This window comes from Molothrus aeneus, chromosome 11 (genome assembly GCF_037042795.1).
Source record: "Molothrus aeneus isolate 106 chromosome 11, BPBGC_Maene_1.0, whole genome shotgun sequence".
Taxonomy (NCBI): domain Eukaryota; kingdom Metazoa; phylum Chordata; class Aves; order Passeriformes; family Icteridae; genus Molothrus; species Molothrus aeneus.
The window spans coordinates 17474325-17494369 of record NC_089656.1 but is presented as its reverse complement, the minus strand read 5'-3'; the positions used below and the strand labels follow the sequence as shown (position 1 = coordinate 17494369).

General features: G+C 39.6%; 1 protein-coding gene across 2 annotated transcripts in view; it reads right to left on the bottom strand.

Moving 5' to 3' along the window:
• The window catches only part of CDH13 (cadherin 13), a 460254-nt gene that overhangs the window by 187177 nt on the left and 253032 nt on the right, over window positions 1–20045 (bottom strand). For both annotated transcript variants that reach the window (XM_066557779.1, XM_066557778.1), the window contains exon 6: window positions 14846–14990. In XM_066557779.1, the coding sequence (XP_066413876.1) occupies window positions 14846–14990 (145 nt within the window). The remainder of the gene's footprint in view (window positions 1–14845; window positions 14991–20045) is intronic.

Sequence of the window (20045 nt, the reverse complement as noted above, 5' to 3'; positions counted from 1 at the left end):
AACAATGAACATAAAATCTCAAGCACAGGGTGGAAATTTATGAATTAAGATGTGAATATGCATCTACACCCTCCAGGTACGTGATGAGCGCATCCAAACATCATCATTCACCCTTGGAAGCCAACAGAAAATATCTCCATAGCAACTTGAAGTTGCCAACTGTGGCAGCCATTCTCAACCATGCACAAAAATTAATTGGCAAGCAAGGATTTATGTTCTTGACAATTAAAGCCAAAAGTAGGAGTAACAACTGCTGTGTCCTGTGTCAGTGTTCTCCAAAACTGGTTTGAAAAACTCAAGTGAGTTGTTTAAAAGTAAACATATGAAGATATAAGTGCTCAGCAAGCTGAAGGAAAAATTAGGAGTCCTCAGAACAGCTTTCATGGGACACAATCCCAACAAAAGGCATTGAATATGTATTTATATGAGCAAGAATACATTTCAAAAAGTGCCATCAACCAGCACATAGAAATATACATTTCTTGGCAGTTTATGGACAATAAAGTTCCTACTGTGTCACAGATCACAAGGTCACAACTCACATCAAAGCTGGGACTATCAAAGCCACTTCAGAGATCCAAGATGCTCTCCTGAAAAGATTTCTTACACATTTAAAGAAAAAAAAAATCCCCAAATCAGTACCCTTTAAGAAACAAATTAAGCAAAAATAAAGTTGCAAAACCCATCTTCTGGAGTTTGCAATTTAACACATGAGAGCACACACAGCATATGTGATGCAGAAGAGGTCAACAGTGCTGGAAGGCAAAATTATTTCAATTCCTGCCTTATCCCTACTAAGCTTTGCCTTCGCAGCTCCGAGGCAAACTCTGAGACTGTTCCTCAATATGAGGCATGGCAGGAGCAGGGCAGGGTCAGAGAGGTGAGGAAATGCTGCTCTGGAAGGTGAGAGGCACCCCAGATTTGTTACAGCCACAGGGAAAGAAAAGATTCTGCACAGAGATCAGAGAGGAGCCACGGGACAGAGCGTGGGTGGAGCGGAACAAACACAGCCACCACCAGAGCCGCCAGCAGCCCTAAAAACACCTCAGTGTTTGCCTCTCCACACTTCTGGTGAGTGGACAACACGGTGGAGTGTTGATTTTTTAGGTTTTTTTTTTTCTTTTTATTGCCCCAGGAGAACAAAAACAACCAAAAAAAAACCCACAAAACACCAAAGAAAAAAAAAAACAGGAAAATAACACTTTTTTCCCTGTGTTTTTTCAGTGGGGGAAAAAAAAATGCAGTTGGAATTTCTAACCAGGACTTTAATTTCTTTAAAGTATCTCCCCCTTTTCACTACAAAGCAAAGAGGAAAGGTGTTAATTCTTTAGCTACTTGATAAAAGCAAGTGCTGAATAATGGTGGACCAAGGCTGCAGGAGATCTGTAAATACATAAATACAAATACGGACGAAACCTAAATGGATCCGCAGAGTAAATCCTGCATTTTGCAGGAAGTCATTTAGAAATAAACTTGCTGGTTCTGGTTTTCTCAGAAATTTGACCTAAATTAGAATTCTGGGAGAGTGAGGAAGCATTATTCTCAGTGGTACATCCCCAGCTGTCCTGGATCGTAAGGAATGAAAGACAAAAGCTGGCAATTCATCTCCACACTTTTAAAACAAAAGTGAGGAGAAAGGAGGATTCCCAGCCCAAAAATCTTTGTGTCCCTTCTCTCCAAGCACTGCCAGGAGTGAGGAGACAGCCTCAGCTGCACACTGACACATCCCCCTGGGAAAACTGTCAAGGAGAGCAGGATTGAGGGACATCCCATGGCAATCCCAGCCGCCACTTTGCTGCCAGGACTGTGCAGCAGCCACATCCCTCTGCCTCTTGATCTCTGAAGTCCCCTCACATCAGTCTGGGGAAAAAATGTGCTTCAGGGCAGGCTTGAGACAACAGAATGAACCCAACGAGTATCTGGGAGAAAAACTACAAAAAGTTTCACTGCAGCACAAGCCCTCAGTGCTTAGCATCAGGCCATTAAAATTCTTGGCACCAGCTCCCAGTCCTGGCTTGCCAATGGCCCACTTTTCATGCAGCCTATTTTTGTTTAGGGAAAAAACCTTCAGAACATCCTGAATATTAAACCTTTCTTCAAGCTATAATGATCAGGGAGATTAGCTCTGATCAGCAGTTTTAGGCCATATGTAAATTCAGTGTCCCTAGGCAGAGGAGCAAACCATGAAATGCCCTTTTCTCCCTTTGGCTGCCAGGAACAAGGAGCTGCTCCACAGATCCTCATTAGTATTGGTGCACACCACCTATTTAGCATTCAACAGGTTGTAATTCCTGGGCCTAAGAGGGACCAGCCTGCAGCTAAGGTACACCAGATTGGCAAGAGAAAATCTACAGTAACAAAGAAACCTTTGCTTCTTTTAGTTTCTCTTAATTAACACTTTTTTTAAAATGTTGTTACTCCTTTGGCTGCTGCAGCCCAGGCAAATTTAGAAGTATTTAAGCAGCATCACCACTACCCATCCTCACAGCTTATGCAAAGGCTAAAATCCATAAACTAAGGAAGAATTTTTTTTTTTTCCTCTACTCCAGCATACAGTGTTTAAACCCCTCAGGGCACACCAAAGTAATAGAAGGATGTACCAGCACTGAGTAAATATCACAACACTTTTTATGGAACAATATATTTAATATAGAGCCATGGCGGGCATGAACGAACTCCCTGCTACAGCCTGGGCGGGAGAGCCTCTCCCCCTGGATGAGGCCTGAGAAAACAATCTCTGCCTTTATCAGGAGATTTGATTTTGTTTCATTTAGGAGAGAGACATCTCCATTCAGCAGCAAAAACACTCTGAACAAAGGTTCTTTGAGAAATGCTTTCCAAATTGTGGTGCCTGGCAGGAGGTGGCACAATCAGCAGCTGGGGATGTGTCTGTGCTGGGGCTGCTCCGAGCACTGCATGGACTCCTCTGCTCACTCTGCTTTGAAGAGAATGTTAATAATGCTGTAACTGCTGCTGTAATCTATAGAGTGAGCCAGGAAAACATGCCGAATTTTGATGTCCTTCCCCTACACTTTCCAGTTGGAGCAGCTACTCATAAAGGAACTGACAGACAAAATGTAATCTGCAAAGCAGGAAGAGGGGAAAAACAGAAGGCTTGCCTGCCTGCTTGCTTCCAAAAGGATTTTTCAGCTTGAAGAAAAAAAAAATTAAAAAAAAAAAAGAAAGAAAAAGGAGTTAAAACTTTATTCAATAGCAATGAAGCCTGAAGCTGATAATTTCAGCTTTCTGGGATACAGCTGTAGCAATGAGAAAATAAGAGCCCAGAGGATGGATAAACTATATTATCTTAACTAGCAAAGGCAAGCCTTCAAAAAATGAAAATTGGAAAAGAAAAGCTATACTATTAACTTCTTTTTTTCCCTGGCTAAGAAAATACGATCAAGTTTTCAATTCTTTAGTTCTCTCCTGGTAAGCCTGGAGCACACACCAAGCCTGCTGAAAGTGTAACCTCCCCAAGTGAAGCTGCCAAATAAGCAAGATCAGAACAAGCCCAAGAGGCACGTCTATCTTTTGGTCTTATAATTATTTTGAGTACTGTAGGTTTTTTTCTAACAGAAGCTATGGTAGAGTTCAGCTTAAATTCAAGAAGGCAAAACTGTTTAAATTAAAAAAAGCAAGAATTTGCAAAACAATGCTGGCCAGTGTGCCCAAACAGTAATGTCTGCAATTTCATGACCCATTACCCTGTCTGTTAGAACATGCTGATGTTTCTCCTGTGCCTCTGTTTTCCAGGGCCCTTCTCTGCCACAGCTGGGAACCCATCTCCTGTGTCAAATTTTGACCAATCAGATCTGGGGACTGCTCATCCCATCTGCACAAAACGTTGACATAACAAGATCAGAAGTGCCCATGCTACGTTGATTGCATTTATTGCTAACTTTGCTTGCTAAACCTGCATCTGGTTTGATAACTTTGGACAACAGTGATGGTAGGTAGTGCAAAATGCATTCACTCACAGCCACACCAGAGATATTTCAGTGTTTCAGGTCCCTCCATTGACAGAATTACATTATTTTAGTGTTATTTCTTTTTTTTTTTCCTGTTTATATGAATATTCTTTCAGTGTCTGGCCACTATTTACCAGAAATTCTCAGAGCAGTTTTAGGGTATGAGCTTTCTCTCCAACACAATTTATCTGAGTACACCTTCAGCTTGTCCATAGCTTTGCAGAATTTGTCAGACCAAAACCTCAAAGCACTTTTACTTTGCTGCTGGCACTGGAATGACTGTGTCTCCGTGGAATGCAGATCCCAGACCCCAAGCACCCAGATCCCATTTTCCTGCCTTAAGACAATGAATTTTTTCTGCCTTAAGACAATGCTTTGTGTTAGTGGAAGAACCCAAAGCAGGTTCAGCTGAAATACATCACTCATTTTACATTCATCCTGGCTTCATCCCTATAAACAGGAGGGGTGTGGATTTGTATGGGGCAGAGTTTTAAACTGAAGAAGGGCAGCTTTAGATGGGATAGTGGGAAGGGATTGTTCCCTCTGAGGGTGGGGAGGCCCTGGCACAAGTTGGAGAAGCTGTGGCTGCCCCTGGATCCCTGGAAGTGTCCAAGGCCAGGCTGGACAGGGCTTGGAGCAATCTGGGATAGTGGAAGATGACCCTGTACATGGCAGGGAATGGAATTTCACGATATTTGGTTCAAAAAACTTTCCCAGAGATGGAATGGGATCAGCCCTAAGGTCCCCCAAACCATTCCATGATTCTGTGATTCCAGGGCTTGCCTCAACCCCAGCCCAACCCTGCAAAGTTTAAAATTCCTCTGACAGTGACACTTCCAAAGCCTGTGGGAGGAAGAACCTATTCTTGCATACAGGAGGAAACTCGATATTGTTTAATAGTTTGATTTGCTATTATGTGCTACTGCATAAGTTTTATTTTAATATCATGTAACTGCTGTGATTGCATTTTTATAATTGGTGCTCTGCCCCAGAGGAGAACTTTTTGAAGAGTGAAAAACGCTACCTAGGTGCTGACTCAGAGAATTTACAGAGTGCTTTGGGTAGCAGTACTTAAGCATGAAGCTTTCCAGCAAAGGTGCTGCAGGTGCTGAAGAATTCAAACTGCCAGATCAATGACGTTAATTAATGGTTCATGCAACAAAATGTAAAAGAAAATTAAGGTAGTGGATTAAATCCTGAAAGCAAATCCCATCCAGAGTCGAGCTGAGATGCTGACAACCTTCTGAAGTTTTGTATATTCTAAGAAATCCAGGCCCACATTAGGGCCACATTCTGAACCAAGGAGCTGGGGATGCAGCAGGGATGGGTTTTGCCCTCCCAAATAGGGATGGGTTGCCAATTTCATCTGCAAAGACTCAGATTTGTAGTACATGGGCTTTTAGCAACAGTGAGCCTGTATGAATTTCACTGACATTCCCACTGATTTCACAACATTCCAATCCCAGCTGACACAAGGAATTGTCATTTAAGGGAGATCTTTCACAGACACTCTCTTTAACTTCAGTGTTTCAGATGCCTTCCAAACTTCTCAGATACACCACAGGGTTGATGGCAAGAAATGACAGATAAAAAACTTTCAAATAACACCTCTTTAAAAATTTAAAGCTCCTTTAAAGAAAGATACTGTATTTATAACTGCTAATGGTAAAAGAGAACAACTGTTCAAGAGACTCCTTTTTAATCAAACATCATGAAATTCAGATTGTAAAAACATACTGAGACTGGCAATATTTTCAAAGCCCAAAGGTTGTCACTATAGATGAGAGACTTCTGCTTAGAGCAACAAATAACACATCTTCATCTGAGAGAAGTGAAAAGGGTTTGATGAAATGAATGCACAGAGTTGGGGGAGTTTTGGTTGCTTTTTGCCTTTTTTAAATTTGGTTTTGGGTGCTTTTTGCCCCCACCCAACTGGGGAAATAAATCTTTCTTACTTCTCTCTGTGAGATCAGCAAACACTGCCCTTTTAGAGCCTAAAGCAGCAAGGCCAAGAAATAGAGTTTCCATGTGTGCTTAATAAAATTACACCCTCGAGTAGACTGGAAGAAAATTCATCATATATTAATTGAGTGAGTAATCATATGGCCCTATGGACAAGACCTGCAGTGTATTGCTAATTATTTCATTAATTAAAGTAGCTTTGTCTTGAGGTGTGTCTCTCAATTTCAAAACCATGTTAAAAATAAATTTCCCAGCCAAGTTTCCTGACAATGCTTTTGATGATTAAAAGGAAATGATGTTAAAAGTAGACTGTGCTCTTTACCTTTATAATGGAAATCATATTTTGTTTTTCTCTCAGAGATTCCACAGAGGAAATGGAAACATTTTCATCCAGCAATGTACATCTCCTTTCTTGGGGGTGTTATACGTGCTGCCATAAGGTTTGCATGGCAAATATTGCTATTTTATACAAAATCACATTTTTTATAATATTCCTGTCTCTTAAAACATTTATTAAATTCTTCTAGTACTCTTAAGATCATGTTTTACCACACTAATTTTAGAATAGAACATTCTGTATAAGCAAACTGTTAAAACACAGATTTGAAGCTGGGACAGAGCTGTCCAAGAAAACATCCACTATTGTCACCAGCATAACTCTCAGCACATAGTAATTTCCATTTTCAAACTACAAGTGGGTTTAAGTATAATAAGTAAGCATTGAGGAAAAATCAGTTAAAATTCTTTAACCAAGTTATTTTTGCCTTTTACTTTGGAATCAAAATATTTTTGCCTTCAGAACTTAGCCTTGTACAATTGAAACATGGACCTGAAGTTGTGCATTTTCCATCAAAAAAGATTCAATATATTCAATTTTCCTGCTCTGTGCTTAAATCATAGCAAGGATGAGCTATATTTGTGTCCCCAAAAATCATTGTCTTGAATATGTATCTGTTAATATTTTCTTCAAACCACATTTTAAAGACATTTCTGCTGGAGTTTCCAACATGTACCAGCAGAAGATGGATTGAAAGCAAGAGCTGTGAGATCTCACCTTCAACCTGTCTATCACATTCCCCAGGTGTGAATCGAGCTCAGCATCAGCTGACAGCACCTTTCCCCCTTTCCCTCCACAAGAAAGCCAATAATAAACGTCTCAACATTTCCAGAAAGTTCTTCAGGTACAAATGTGTCATTTTATAAAAGCTTCTCCTGCTTACTTTCAAGCATGTTAATGGTGCTCTCCAGGAGAGCTTGACATCCAAAAATAAATGTAATTTCCCACCTATTTTTGGTGAACAGCCATGGAAAAGTGCTACAGAGAAATAGTGCAACTGTGTGTGGAAATGAATAGTGGTGAGCAAAGGAGACATCTCCTGTAGTTAACAGATGTGATCTGAATGAAGAAGTCAAAGAGTGCCTTTTTCTAGAAGTTGTGCTCAGTATCTGAAAGTCAAGTGAACTATTTTGAATATTTCTATAAAAGAGCACAAACCTCTCATGCTGCAAAAATAGATTACTGTGGGGTCATTCTCACTAAGTTTTCCTTTCCTATTGCAATTGCTTTCACTCTTCCAAGGGTAGTGTGCAACTCCTTTTTAACTTCATGGGATTACAGACTGCAATTTAAACTCCCAATATTTAGTGGTGGGGAAGGAAGAAGAACTGTGAGGGGATGATATAAAGGGAGAAATGAGAAAAAAAATAAAGAAAAATGTGAACCTACAGTTAAAAAAAAAATAAAAGAAAAAATTATTTTAAGGCACTATCTATCTGATAATAGCTTTCAATTAAAATTGAATTAATCAGGTTAACTTGTAAGGGAATAAATAATCCTGCCATTGTGCTGTGCTGAGTTTTCCACTCATATCTCCCACCACACAAGTAGGATGGATCTGTCTATTTGCAGTGCACACTGAGGCAAAGCCTGCCTGCATTGACAATTTATTGGCTTTTCTTTTTGCTTTGGCAGCGGGAGCAGTGGCCACAGCACAGCCCTGCAGTCAGAGGGGACCCTGTCCCTGTCACCACCCCTGTGACACAGCCTGGGATTTACACCCAGCTTGGTGGGAGCACAGGGTGGGTGGGATGGGGCTTCAACTGCAGCATCCCTGCCACCAGCCTCCAACCACATCATCAGTTTGTGGCACATCATTGCAGCTCCGGGGGATTTATCACCCTTTCCATGAGCTTTTAAATGATCTGGATGAAATATGGAGGAGTGGATGCTGCCAGGCCCCTGACTCCTGCAGGGCTGCTGGCCTGCAGAAGGGATGGCATGGCAACATCCACAAAGGGTGATTTAGAAGTGTATGAGCACAAACTGAGGGTTTATACCACTAATAAAGCCTGCCCAGAGGGCTGCAGCATGCTCCCTCCCTGCAGGTTGCCACACAGCCCTGAGTTCTTTCAGAGAATGCTTTCCTGGGACTGCAGGAACTTTCAATTTATTGATTACATGGATCAGTTTAATCTCATGTGTCCAAAATGCTTGGAGCTTTAAAGCTCATCCCTGTCTCTCCTGAGAGAACAGAAGGAGATGCACAAAACAGGTGCAAAAGCCCAGGTGCAAAAGGCACTGTTAAGTAAATTAGTACATAAATTTCCTTTTGCAAACAATTACATCCCAAATTGCACAAATTCATTTGAGCCCTTGTGTTTCAGGACCCAGCAAGGACTCCAGCATTTTTTTAAAAAATTCATTTGTTCTTTGATTAAGAAACATGCTCATTTTTATTTCATGAGCCTGGGCTGTAATGCCAAAGGAGCCCAAACTCCAGCCATCACTGCTCTGTGCAGGGAGCTGGGAGCACCCCATGAATTGTCCAAGGCACAGAGACCACGATGCTTTCACAGCCTTAGACATCAGACATTAATGCTGATCTGGCCATAAGGATGAATTTTGGTATAACTTGTGTGTAACTATGGAAAAAAAGAAGAAAGCTCATTTTAGCAGGAGGGGCAGTGAGCACACAAATTGCAAAGGGAATGTTCTGTCTGGGACTGAAGAAGGTGACTCATTTCCAGTCCTCCCAAGCAGTTCAGTAACTCCACCTGTGCACCTGAGCTGGTCTGGAGCCTTCCCTGGCTTTAACCTCATTCTGCTGGAAATCAGAACTAATTGAACCCTGGAGCCTCCTGCTCCCAGACACCCATCCCAGACCCAGGCTGAGGAAACTGCTAATTGCTACACATGAGATTATTTGCATTTCCTCCAAATGCACTGGTTTAACCACACTTGCATACCTGTGAACCTGTTAATTGCTTGCTTTAATGGGTTATTCCTTTCAATTTCCAGCAGGCAGATTACAGTGGGTGTGCAGCTTTGTCTGCCATCATGCAACAGATTATTGGTAAATGCAAATCTTTTCTTTCCATCATGCACCTACACAGTAACTAAAATATACCAGAATCCCCAATAAAAGATCAGATATTTGTGTCTATAGAAGCTCATCTCTCTGCAATATATGCACATCATACATATTTAAAAAATAGATCTATCCATACATACACACAATAACCATATTCATATACAGCTGTATTTTATTCCACACAGATCTGTGAAAAATTTCCTACTGGGATATACAAAGCAGCTGTGCATAATTAGCCCGGCTGCTGCTTGGCTTCTGCTTGGAAATTTAAATATTGACATTACAGATGTTTCTACCTAGTTCACATCCCTTACATTTACAGGCCAGATTACAAAGGGTTTTGAGGCAGCAAATGGAGTTTTGCTGAAATGCAGATGATTAATCCCAAGAAAGGATGGCTGAAAGTTTGCCATCAGCAAGTTTTCAAGTTTGCCAAGACTGAACATTTCTGGAAGAAAAGGAACTTGGAAACTGCTCTGCTGAGTTATACCCAAAGCTGAGCATTCCATCTCCAGTAGGAAGGACTGGGGAAAAGCTGTGAAACAGGCTGGTTTAACAAATAAATATTTATTCTTTAGCTTCCTTTGAGTCAGAGGCTTCCTCATCCACAGTTTCATTCCAATTTATTATTTCATTTTCCACAACAGCTCACAGTAGTGTTTCATAATTAAATATGTAACATTTGACACTTCAAATCTCCTCTAAATCTGAGTATTGCTGCGAGTGGCAGTGCTAGGAATCAAAAACTTCAGGTTCAAACTTCAATTTTGAGATAGTTTTGAGGTGAATTTTCTGAGATATTTCTGTTTGCAGGTCAGATCTATAGATACTTCTAAGTTTGTACTGCAAAAACCCAACTCAATAAAATATCAACAAATAAACATTTATGGACAACACTGAAACTTCTGTGACAAAAAGACTCAAGTGTCACCCTAACCCTGGTGCAGGCAGAATGAGAAGACTGGAAACTCCAGATTCTACTTTTTCCTAAATAAAAAGATATTATATCCTTTACTATCCTTTTCTAATGGCTCTTTGTGACTTAAAAAAGATAATTAATCTTTCAGAAAAAAGAGAGCTTGTAAAATCACCCTTGTAAAATTTCCCTCTGTGCCCTGAGATTTATAGGTCAAAAGAAAGAAGAAGACTTTGACACTTCACCCAGTTCAATACAATTTGATTAAATTTACAGCTTTGGCAACCTTCTTCTGCCACAGGCCAGCAAGGATAGCAGGGCACAAATAAAGAGAGTCTGGAAAACAGTACCAGAATATTTGAAAGGGATCAAAGCTGGCAACAGGTGTGTAAATTCAATAATGCCAAATTTATATTTGTCACTTTGCTAGACCAGCTGGGCTTTTGTTTCCCTTTCATGGACTCTTTTGATTCTCTCTATCATATACAATCCCATTTTTATTAACCTAACAATAAGTTAATGCACAGTTTAAGTATTCAAAAAAAACCAACAAACAACCAATCAATGAACCTGGCAGGCTGTTCTAAATAAAAGGCACCATTTCAACACCAGTTTTCATTTACCTCAACCACTGCACTATTTTTCAGAGCTTCCAATGATACTCAGCCCCTTCCTCATGCTTTAGCCAGCTCTACAAATTACTATTTTATGATACTGCAGAACCCTCTAGGCTATTCTTCTTAATTCCTTCTGTTTCCTCTCTAAATGTCTCCAAGTGTCCCTTTATTTCCAGCAATTATTTATAGACATCTGTCAGTCCAGGCTCCTTGGCTGGGATGCAATGGATCCAGGCTATTGTGTGCAGCACAGAAAACAAGTTACTTTCTTTAAATGCAATTCTCAAGCAATTTTGCTAAACCACTGCAGTTAAGATTTTACCCCACTGGGTTTGCAGCATATTGTAAGTCACATCATGTCAGATGTGTTTAAAATAATTTCTGTCAAGTGCCTCCAGCGAGAGAAATGAGGTGGCTGCCAAGTTCATTGAACCCTCCTCCACTTTCCAACCTCTAAAGTGAGATATCCAAAGGTTTCTGCCCGCCTGTGGAATCCATGGCATTGGAGCCACTCTCATTAATGTGCTCAGGTGAGGCTGCTGCAAGAGACAGCTCCTCAACCCTTGAGCTGGCAGCTGGAAAAATCAGAGATCTACGGGGAATAAACTGGGTCATAACTCAGAAAACAAAAACATGAGAAATCAGCAGTGCAGCGAGCACAAAACCCATTACAGTCAGTCCAAAAATTGCCATCAGTGTCACTGAGCCAGGCTCTGCCATTATTTTCCTGGTACACATATGCTGACTACAACCTCATCCAGGAGTGGGAGCTGGTATAAATAAAAAAACAAGAAATTAAACTGGTTCTCCTGTCTTCAAACAGTTTCTACTGGTCTTCCAATTCATTTATTTTTGATAAAAAGCCTCCAAGTTTGCAGTCCCTCCAGGAAAAGGCCTAATAGAAATCTCAGCACATCTGTGGTCACTTTAAGCACACATTTGAGTGTACTTTGTTAGGATTTAACTCTGGGCTATTTTCAGAACCATAACAATTTTCCCTGAAAAGAGCTAATTTACTGTAACTAACTATATTATTAAATTTCCCTAGGAATGATATATCAAGAAATAAATCTGTAGAAATATCACCTAGCAGTCACATTTTTTTATCATTAATTATAAGTTCTGGCAAGCCCTAGCTTGAAATTCAGATGAATACTCATTGTAATGTAGTTTGTACTCTCAGTAATTATAGGCAGGTACTTGCCTCTCCAGGAGTGGGATGGCACAGAAATTGTAAGTGTCCAAATAACCAGGGGTGTTTACTGTGAGTTTAAAAATCACACACAAAAAAAAAATGTGAATGGCCTTAGTGACATAAAAAAAAAAATCTATTTAAACACCATCCAAACCATCCTCACTGGGACTGTGTTCAAAAGGCTCTTAAATTATTCATAGACAGATCAAATAAATACAAAAATCACACACTGTTTCCATGTTTTCTTGAGTTTTGGTGGATTTATATCTATCTCAGATAGAAGATTCTTAAAAGGGGCTTGGCACAACTTTTCACTGTAATTTCTGTGTTTATGTAATTTCTGTGTAATAGAAGTGACAATGTAGCTTTAAAGCAGAAACACTTTAAGTTAAAAAAAAGAAAGTTTAGAGTTTTAGAGTTCAAAATATAGAAAAAAATTAAGTAGTAACAAAGGTAAACAAGAAGTTTAAAATTCAGTACTGTAAATTTGTGTATCATAACATAATTAACTAAGAAAGCTTACACTATGAGTCCATAAAATGAAATATTTAAGGATTGGATCAAAAATATAAATATCCTTATCAACAGTATTTTATTAAGCAATAAATCCTTGAAAGGTCTTATAACTAAGGGTCTTGTGACCTTCTGAACCATGCTGTGAAGATGTGAGCTGAACTCACCCTTCCTACCTATATAGAAGATAAGAAAAATAAACATCATCATCTAAAAACTCAGAGATCCCATCTCTAACTCATTCAAAATTCCTTCAAAATCCCCATCCAAAGCCTTCCTTTTGCAGCTTCAGCAATGAAATTCAGCACAATTGCAATCCAAAGGGAAGGACTCAGGAATGGCACTTGCCAACACATCAGGATTTCCCTCAAGCTGTGCATGCAACCTTTGATTTGGAACAGCTGAGGGGGGCCCTTCCAGCCCAGAATATTCTCTGATAACCTCTGTGATAAAATAGCAGAGCCTGATGAATAATTTGAAGATCTGTGCCAGAAGTTGGGAAGAACTATGGAAAAGAAGACCAGGAAGTGGTGGCTGAGTGGGTGCCATCTGCACAGGGAGCTGTGGCTGATTCCAGCCCACCCTGATCCCACAGGCTCCATTGTGCCCAAAATAATTTTGCAAGCATTGGTGCTCTTGACACCAGGCAAATGAGGTTATGAAGTTTAATGTGATGAATACCTGGAGGATAAGGGAGGGAAAGCTGAGAAAAATTATTCAAACTTTGGCCAACAGGAAAGACAATCAAAATGCTAAATGATACCTGAGTCAATACAAAGCGGCAATAGGAGAAAATGGATGAAACTATTACAGAAGAATTCACTGGAAGGTGGGCTGAGAAACATCCCTACTGAATCAGAAGTGTAAACTTCAATATAAGGAGTGGGGAAAAAAAGGAAAACAAGGAGAGTTTATGGATAATAAAAATAGAGAATTGCCAGTTAAAAAAATGTACTAGAGACCTACAAAAGAAAAGAGTGTTCCGCTGGCAGCCGTATTCTCAAACATGAAACATTTCTTGTTTGGCTGAAAAGATCATCAATATCTTCATTATATGTTTGTCACAAGTGAGGTAAATAAACATTTACCTCAAAAATTCAATCTGTTGAAGGAGCAGCTTGTAATGCATTTCATACCCACAGGTTTTTAGATATGAAGAACTCTATGTGAAAATGAAAAATTCAGCAGAAATCTTACATAATATGAGGGAAGAGTGTAACTTGGATGGTTATACCCACATTAAAACTTGGAACAGCATCTTACTCTTGTAGAATTTCCTCATCAGACAAAATCAACAGGAAACTTAATCAGAACATTTTTCTTACTAACTTTAATTATCAATGTGTTTTTGTTTTGTTGCAATGGTTGTATCTGCATTTACAACATCTGTTTATCAGCATTGTCTGGTATTTCATTCTCCCCTACAACATTAGTCTATTCATAATGTGCTTTCCATTTATTTGTGTTATTTACCAGACTCATGCTAGATAAACAAATAAAAACAACCCTTCCAGTAACTAAACTTACAGGAAAAAAAAGTGAAACTCCCACTCTGCACAGAAATTGCTCATGGTATTTGGTTTGAACCTTAATCATATCCTAGGGGTTGTCTTCATTGATTCCAGAGATGAAGAAAAAACATGAACCAAAATCAAAGCTCCTATCTCCAACTAATTTCTGGGTATTTTCCTTTTACTTTCTTTTACTGCAGAGACTTGTTTTTCAAAAATCATTACCTGCTGTCCTTAAGTTGTGCTGCTCCTGCTTCTTTTCACAGAGGAAGAATCCAGTGAGCCACCAAATCAGTAAGAAAACTTATACAGAGTGATAGTAATGCATTTATCAACAGAGGATTTACTCAAGCTCTGTCGTATTCACATTCTCTGAAAAATCCCTTTCCCCAGGATTCTTCTCCTGGGAAGCTGAGAAGCCTCAGAGGAAAAGAAAACAATTCTTATCTCATTTGCTTCTCCTGTGTTGTGCTCACATGTGGAATGTGTTTGGAGATTGTTTACCCACAGGTGATTGTTTCATTGGGTCCTGCTGTGAGTTGTTTTCACTCTTTGGCCAATCAGTGCCAAGTTGTGGCAGGACTCTGGAAAGAGTTTTCATTATTATCTTTTTAGCATTGTGTAAGTATCCTTTCTGTGTTTAGTACAGTATAGCATTCTTTAATATAATATAATATCATAAAATAATAAATTAACCTTCAGAAAACATGGAGTCAGATTGATCGTTCCTGCCTGCCACAGGGATCCCTGCAAATACAATGATTTCCTGAGCTGTGGGTGCCTGGCACTCACCTGTGGCGGATCCCTCCATGACGTGCCCAACGTAGGGGCCCTCCTTGAACATGGGCCTGTTGTCGTTCTGGTCGATGACCAAGACGTCCAAGCGCACCGGCCCGTCCAAGGTCTTCCCGTTCATATCCACCACCTCCACCTCCAGCTGCGGGAGCAGAAAAAGGAATCAAGTCATGAGTTCACTGTCACAGTGAGAAGAGGTGAGAAAAAAAGGGTTCTGATGAGCGTTGGTGTGGCCGGACCCTGCCAAAGACGCCACTTGCAGCCCAGTCTTCTGGACCAGGCTCAGAGCAGATTTCTCCTCGAAGCAAAAGAAGGGACAGATGTACATTCAAACTGAGATACCCCCTGGCAGCTTGAAGATGCCATATTGCCCAAAGAATTAAAAAGCTTTAAAAAACCCCAAAGCTTTCAAAAACCCGAAAAAACAAGACCCCTTGCAAATTTGATCCTACGCGTGTGAAGATTTGGTTAGCATTTGTTTCTTTGCTTTTATCAAGCACACCTCCAGTGGACAGATATAGAAATATCATGGTAGAATTGACATTAATGCTCACCCAAAAGCCTTTTTAAAAACAAACAGAAAACAAAACCATGAAAAACAAACAAACAAAAAGCAGGAATGCTGTAGCATTTAGGCATTTTTCAATGGTGATGGCATGAAGAGGCTGTTAGGCCATTTTCAGATTTCTCTGGGTCTTCTAATGAGGCGTGGAAGAATGAAAGAACATCTTCAGTCTCAATCAAGTGGTTGTATTCACAAGCTGAAAATTTGTTTGGACTTTCTTTACTTTCAAAAACTGGACAGCAAGATCCCATTGTACATCAACCCCCCAAACCACATGCAGTGCGAGGCCCCAATGAGTCACCAGGGCAAACCGTGCCAAAACTTCTTAAACTACTGAGAAATCAATTTAGATTGCAACTGTGTGCTATACCTGCAGTTCTCTCCCCTCAAAGAAATCAATAAAATACAGCAATAAACATGTCTGAGACACCACTATCATTCTCACCTGCCCTCCCCATCCCCTGACTCTAATGGAGTTAAGCCAGCCAGAAAATGAACCTGAGCTCAGATGTTAATACCACTCTCTCCCAGTCTTTCCCTGGGAAAATGGAGCCAGCAGAGGCTGGAAGTCTCTGAGCATTTTGTTTATACTGTTAATTTATTCTTCATTGCCCTGTCTTATACCTGTAAGTTATTTATAACTTAGTGATAAATCCTGCTGGGAAAGAAATAGGTCAGAATCCTAATTCCTTATTAAAATGGATGGCTTATTATCACCTTTCTCTGTTTTCTGTTATCCTTGTAAATACCTTCCACTTTTTAAATTCAATGTGTTGGGTGTGAGTAGGAGTATTTGTTCTGAGTGAGACACCTACTCACAGGCACTGTTTGTAAATAGTGTCACAGTCCATTTTAACATCTACTCACTGCTAAGCCTCACTTGTCTGGGAATTGTTCTTGCAAACCTTTCCCAAGCCTTATTTTTTTATTATATGGATTAACATCCTAAAGGCAGACAAATATTCTGGTTGGAATGATTCCAGTAGCTTTGGCACAGCTGAAGATTTCTGGGAGCACCTCCCCTTCAGCTTTTGGGTTTGTTCAGCTCCAAAGCCAATTCAGGAATCTTTGCCATAGGATGTGATGGGACGGGGAAAGGAAAAGTGGTTCCATTCCTGAACTACGTTAAAGTCAGATACAGTTTTAGCTAAAGCTGGAAACTACTGAAAAAAATGAATCATAAAATAATTCAGCTTGGAAAGGACCTTTAAAGTTCATCAATTTCCAGCCCCTGCCATGGGCAGGGAAACCTTTCACTGGAGCAGGTTTCTCCAAGTCCCATCCAACCTGGCCTGGAAGGTTTTCCAGGGATGGAACATTCACCTCATCTCTGAGCAAACCATGTCAGTATTTTACCACCCTTATTTTAATTTCCTCTCTTTACATCTAGTTCAAATCTCTTTTTGTTCAAAACCATTTCTCTTTGTCCTATCAAACAAGCCCTGCTAAATGTTTATCCCCAGCCTTCCTGTAATTCCCTGAAAGGGGCTCTAAGGTCTTCCTGGGGCCTTTTCTTTTCTTTACATGCAAACCACAAAGGATAATCAATGCTTTAGGTGAAATTTTACACCTCACAGCACAAAACTCCGTGATCAGATTTGGGGCTGAGCACCCCAACTCTCTGAACTTGTCCTTACAGAAATGTCCCAGCCATCTGCTCATTTTTGAGGCCTCCTCTGGACCCACATATCCACATCATCCCTGTGCTGAAGACTCCAGAGCTGGACACTTTATCACAGTAAAACTGACTCATCAAAACCATGTTAATTGCTTTGGGAAGTGAAAGAATAGCAAAATTTCCCTGTGAAATTCCAGGAAATTAATTTTCAAATTCAAGATAATTTGCTTCTAATCTATCTCTCAGTATCAAGTCACTGTGCTGTTCATTGGAAAGAACAAAGACTTTGCTAAATTTAAAAAACTGCTTCAGCTGCTTTATCAGAATTGTAAGTTATTTAAAACAAAGGCTGATCTAATGCCAGTTTTGGGGTTTTTTCCTCAGACTTGCACAGATTAAGGAAAAGAATAGGAGATTCTTATTAATGACTGAAATAGATTTACTTTATCTTTGCCAAGTCCACTGCATCTGAGAGCAACTGTCCAAAAAATTTGGCATGACAGGTCTGTAGGAACAGTTACATGATATCTTCTTCATTTTATTAAGATTGTTGGGGACTCTATTTTATTAATCTTTGTACAATAATTTTCAAGCCTGTCCTAAGTTAACTCACCAGCTCCTTTTAAACCCATTTTACAATGTTTTCAAAATAAAAACCTGTAGCACTGAAGTTATGGCCATCATTCTTTATATGATCAGTTTGTGAAAGAAGCTGTCTGATATTTTATCTAGCTTCCCCATGACAAAAACTAACAAAAACACCCAAAATTTAAACAAAACCAAACAATCCATAAAATCTGCTCACAAAATAACAGCAGAAGTGTATTGTTATTTCCAAAAACCCAACACATGCAAATGAGAAAGCATTCAAGTAAAAGACAATATTGGCACTTTGAACAGGCTGTAAATAAAACCAGGTGGGAAATGAGATTGTCCCAACTAACAGAACTGTGAGATTTCAGCCTTTCTATGCAGAAGGCAAGAAAGCCTCTCTGGTTTTAATGCAAAGCTTGACGGATGTAGGAAAAATACTGAATTAATTCTTTTGATAACAAGAAATTATAATGGCACATTTAGAAAGGGTTTAAGTTCCTACCTGGCTATAACAATGCAGCTCCAAGGACATGTGCTAAGCATGAAGACAGATTTGAACAAATTGAAAAAAACCCAACCTGCAGAGTTCTGCTGCTGTTTATTTTGTGAAAAACTGATGCTTTCCCACTTAAAATCATGGAATTATGTTCATGGGGGTGGAAACTAGATGGTTCTTTCCAACCCAAACCATGGCTCGATGATGATGATGATGATGAAGTCATGCTCATCATAATCTAACCTGTGATTTCCAGCAGCTCTTGAGACTAAATCCCAATTTCATTTTTGACACAAGTGTACGTGCAAACCACAAAGGATAATCAAGGCTTTAGGAGAAACTTTACACCTCACAGCACAAAACTCCATGATCAGATGCAAAGCAGACTTTGGCTGGTGCCCCAACATGGCTCAGAAACACTGATCATTTGACCACTGAGCCAATTAGGGACAGCAATGGAACAGGGAAAAGCCTAAACCCCCAAACTGCAGGCAGGATAAAACATATTCTTATCTGGCAAACTCCTACTGAACCCTCTCCCTTCTGGAAATGGATTATTTCTAGGCTTCCCATGCAATTTCCCTCAGCATATGCAAAGCAAGGATCTTTCATCACCCCAAATATAATGATCTCATCAGAAGTTAAGCTTATTCAAAGTTGCTCATTTTAAGCTTTCTGCTTTATTTTAAACAGTCTTGAATCCTTTCTACTCTGCAGTCAGCAATAACATTTACATGAAAAGATAACCAGTCTTGTTCTTACCATTACTTCAAGTAATTTCAAAGGTTTCTCTTCACAGAAGGGTTGTTTTCATTCATTTATTGCTTTTGGTGAAATGATTCTGGAGAGCCACCTTCCTTCTCTGCATATAAATGTCTATTTTCACTTTGCAGCCAGCCAGTCAATGGCTCACATAAAATTATATCATAAATTTGGAGATTTCCATAAGTAAATCTGGAAAATCTTTTAGTGCTTAATTATCTTCAAAGCCTTAGACAGGTTATTTAGTCATTACCTGCCATCTAATTGTAATTTCCAATTTGTTGCCCACAGGAATGTTTCTCGTGGAAGTTTTCCATTTGTTTCCACAGATGGTTTTTCTACTTGTTCCTCACCCCCAGCTTCACAGGAGCACTGCACCACCCAAAATACTGCAACACCACCACCTGCCCCACCTCAGTGATTCTGATCACTGCTGATTTATTTATTGATCACATTAATTATTGACAATACTTGTTAGGTTTATTTATCATCAGTTTTTAAGCGTAGATTGACAGTAAGGACTTATGCATCTTTCATTCAGGCAATCTCCTGGTAAGAAAAGAAAATTTGGCCACCTCTAGGTCATAAAATGTAGTAAAAAAGTTCTCTTTATAGTGCAAGATTGTAGTAAAAATTTTATGCAATTACCTAACAAACACAACTCAGAGAAGACAATCATTTAGACAAAGAGAAACTAATTACAAGTAAATTTTCCTGATTTAAGAGTGTGAATAAAACATGAGCTGATAGTTATATTGCTCCATAAGAGATGGAGGGAGAGGATGCCAAACAAAAATAAACAGTTTTTCAGAGTTAAACAGAATTCTACCGACCACCACAGCAGAACTGTACAGATGATGGCAAAACCCAGCACCATCCATTACCTGCAATTAAAGAATTTCACCTAGCCAAGGTGGAAAGGGATTAATTAGCCATGGAAGTACTGCAGGAATATCTTCCACAGGCTTTATTGCTACTGCATCCATCTCAAAAATTAATTATTACACGGTTCCTATTTTCTGAGCACAACTATCTCTTAACTGTGTGCATTAATTAAACACAAATTTTTAAAAGCCCAAGACTTCTATCTTTCCAAAGTGACAAAGAGTGAATTCTTCAGCAGGAGTCACTTCATCTTTGATCACTTCAGAGGCAAAGGTTT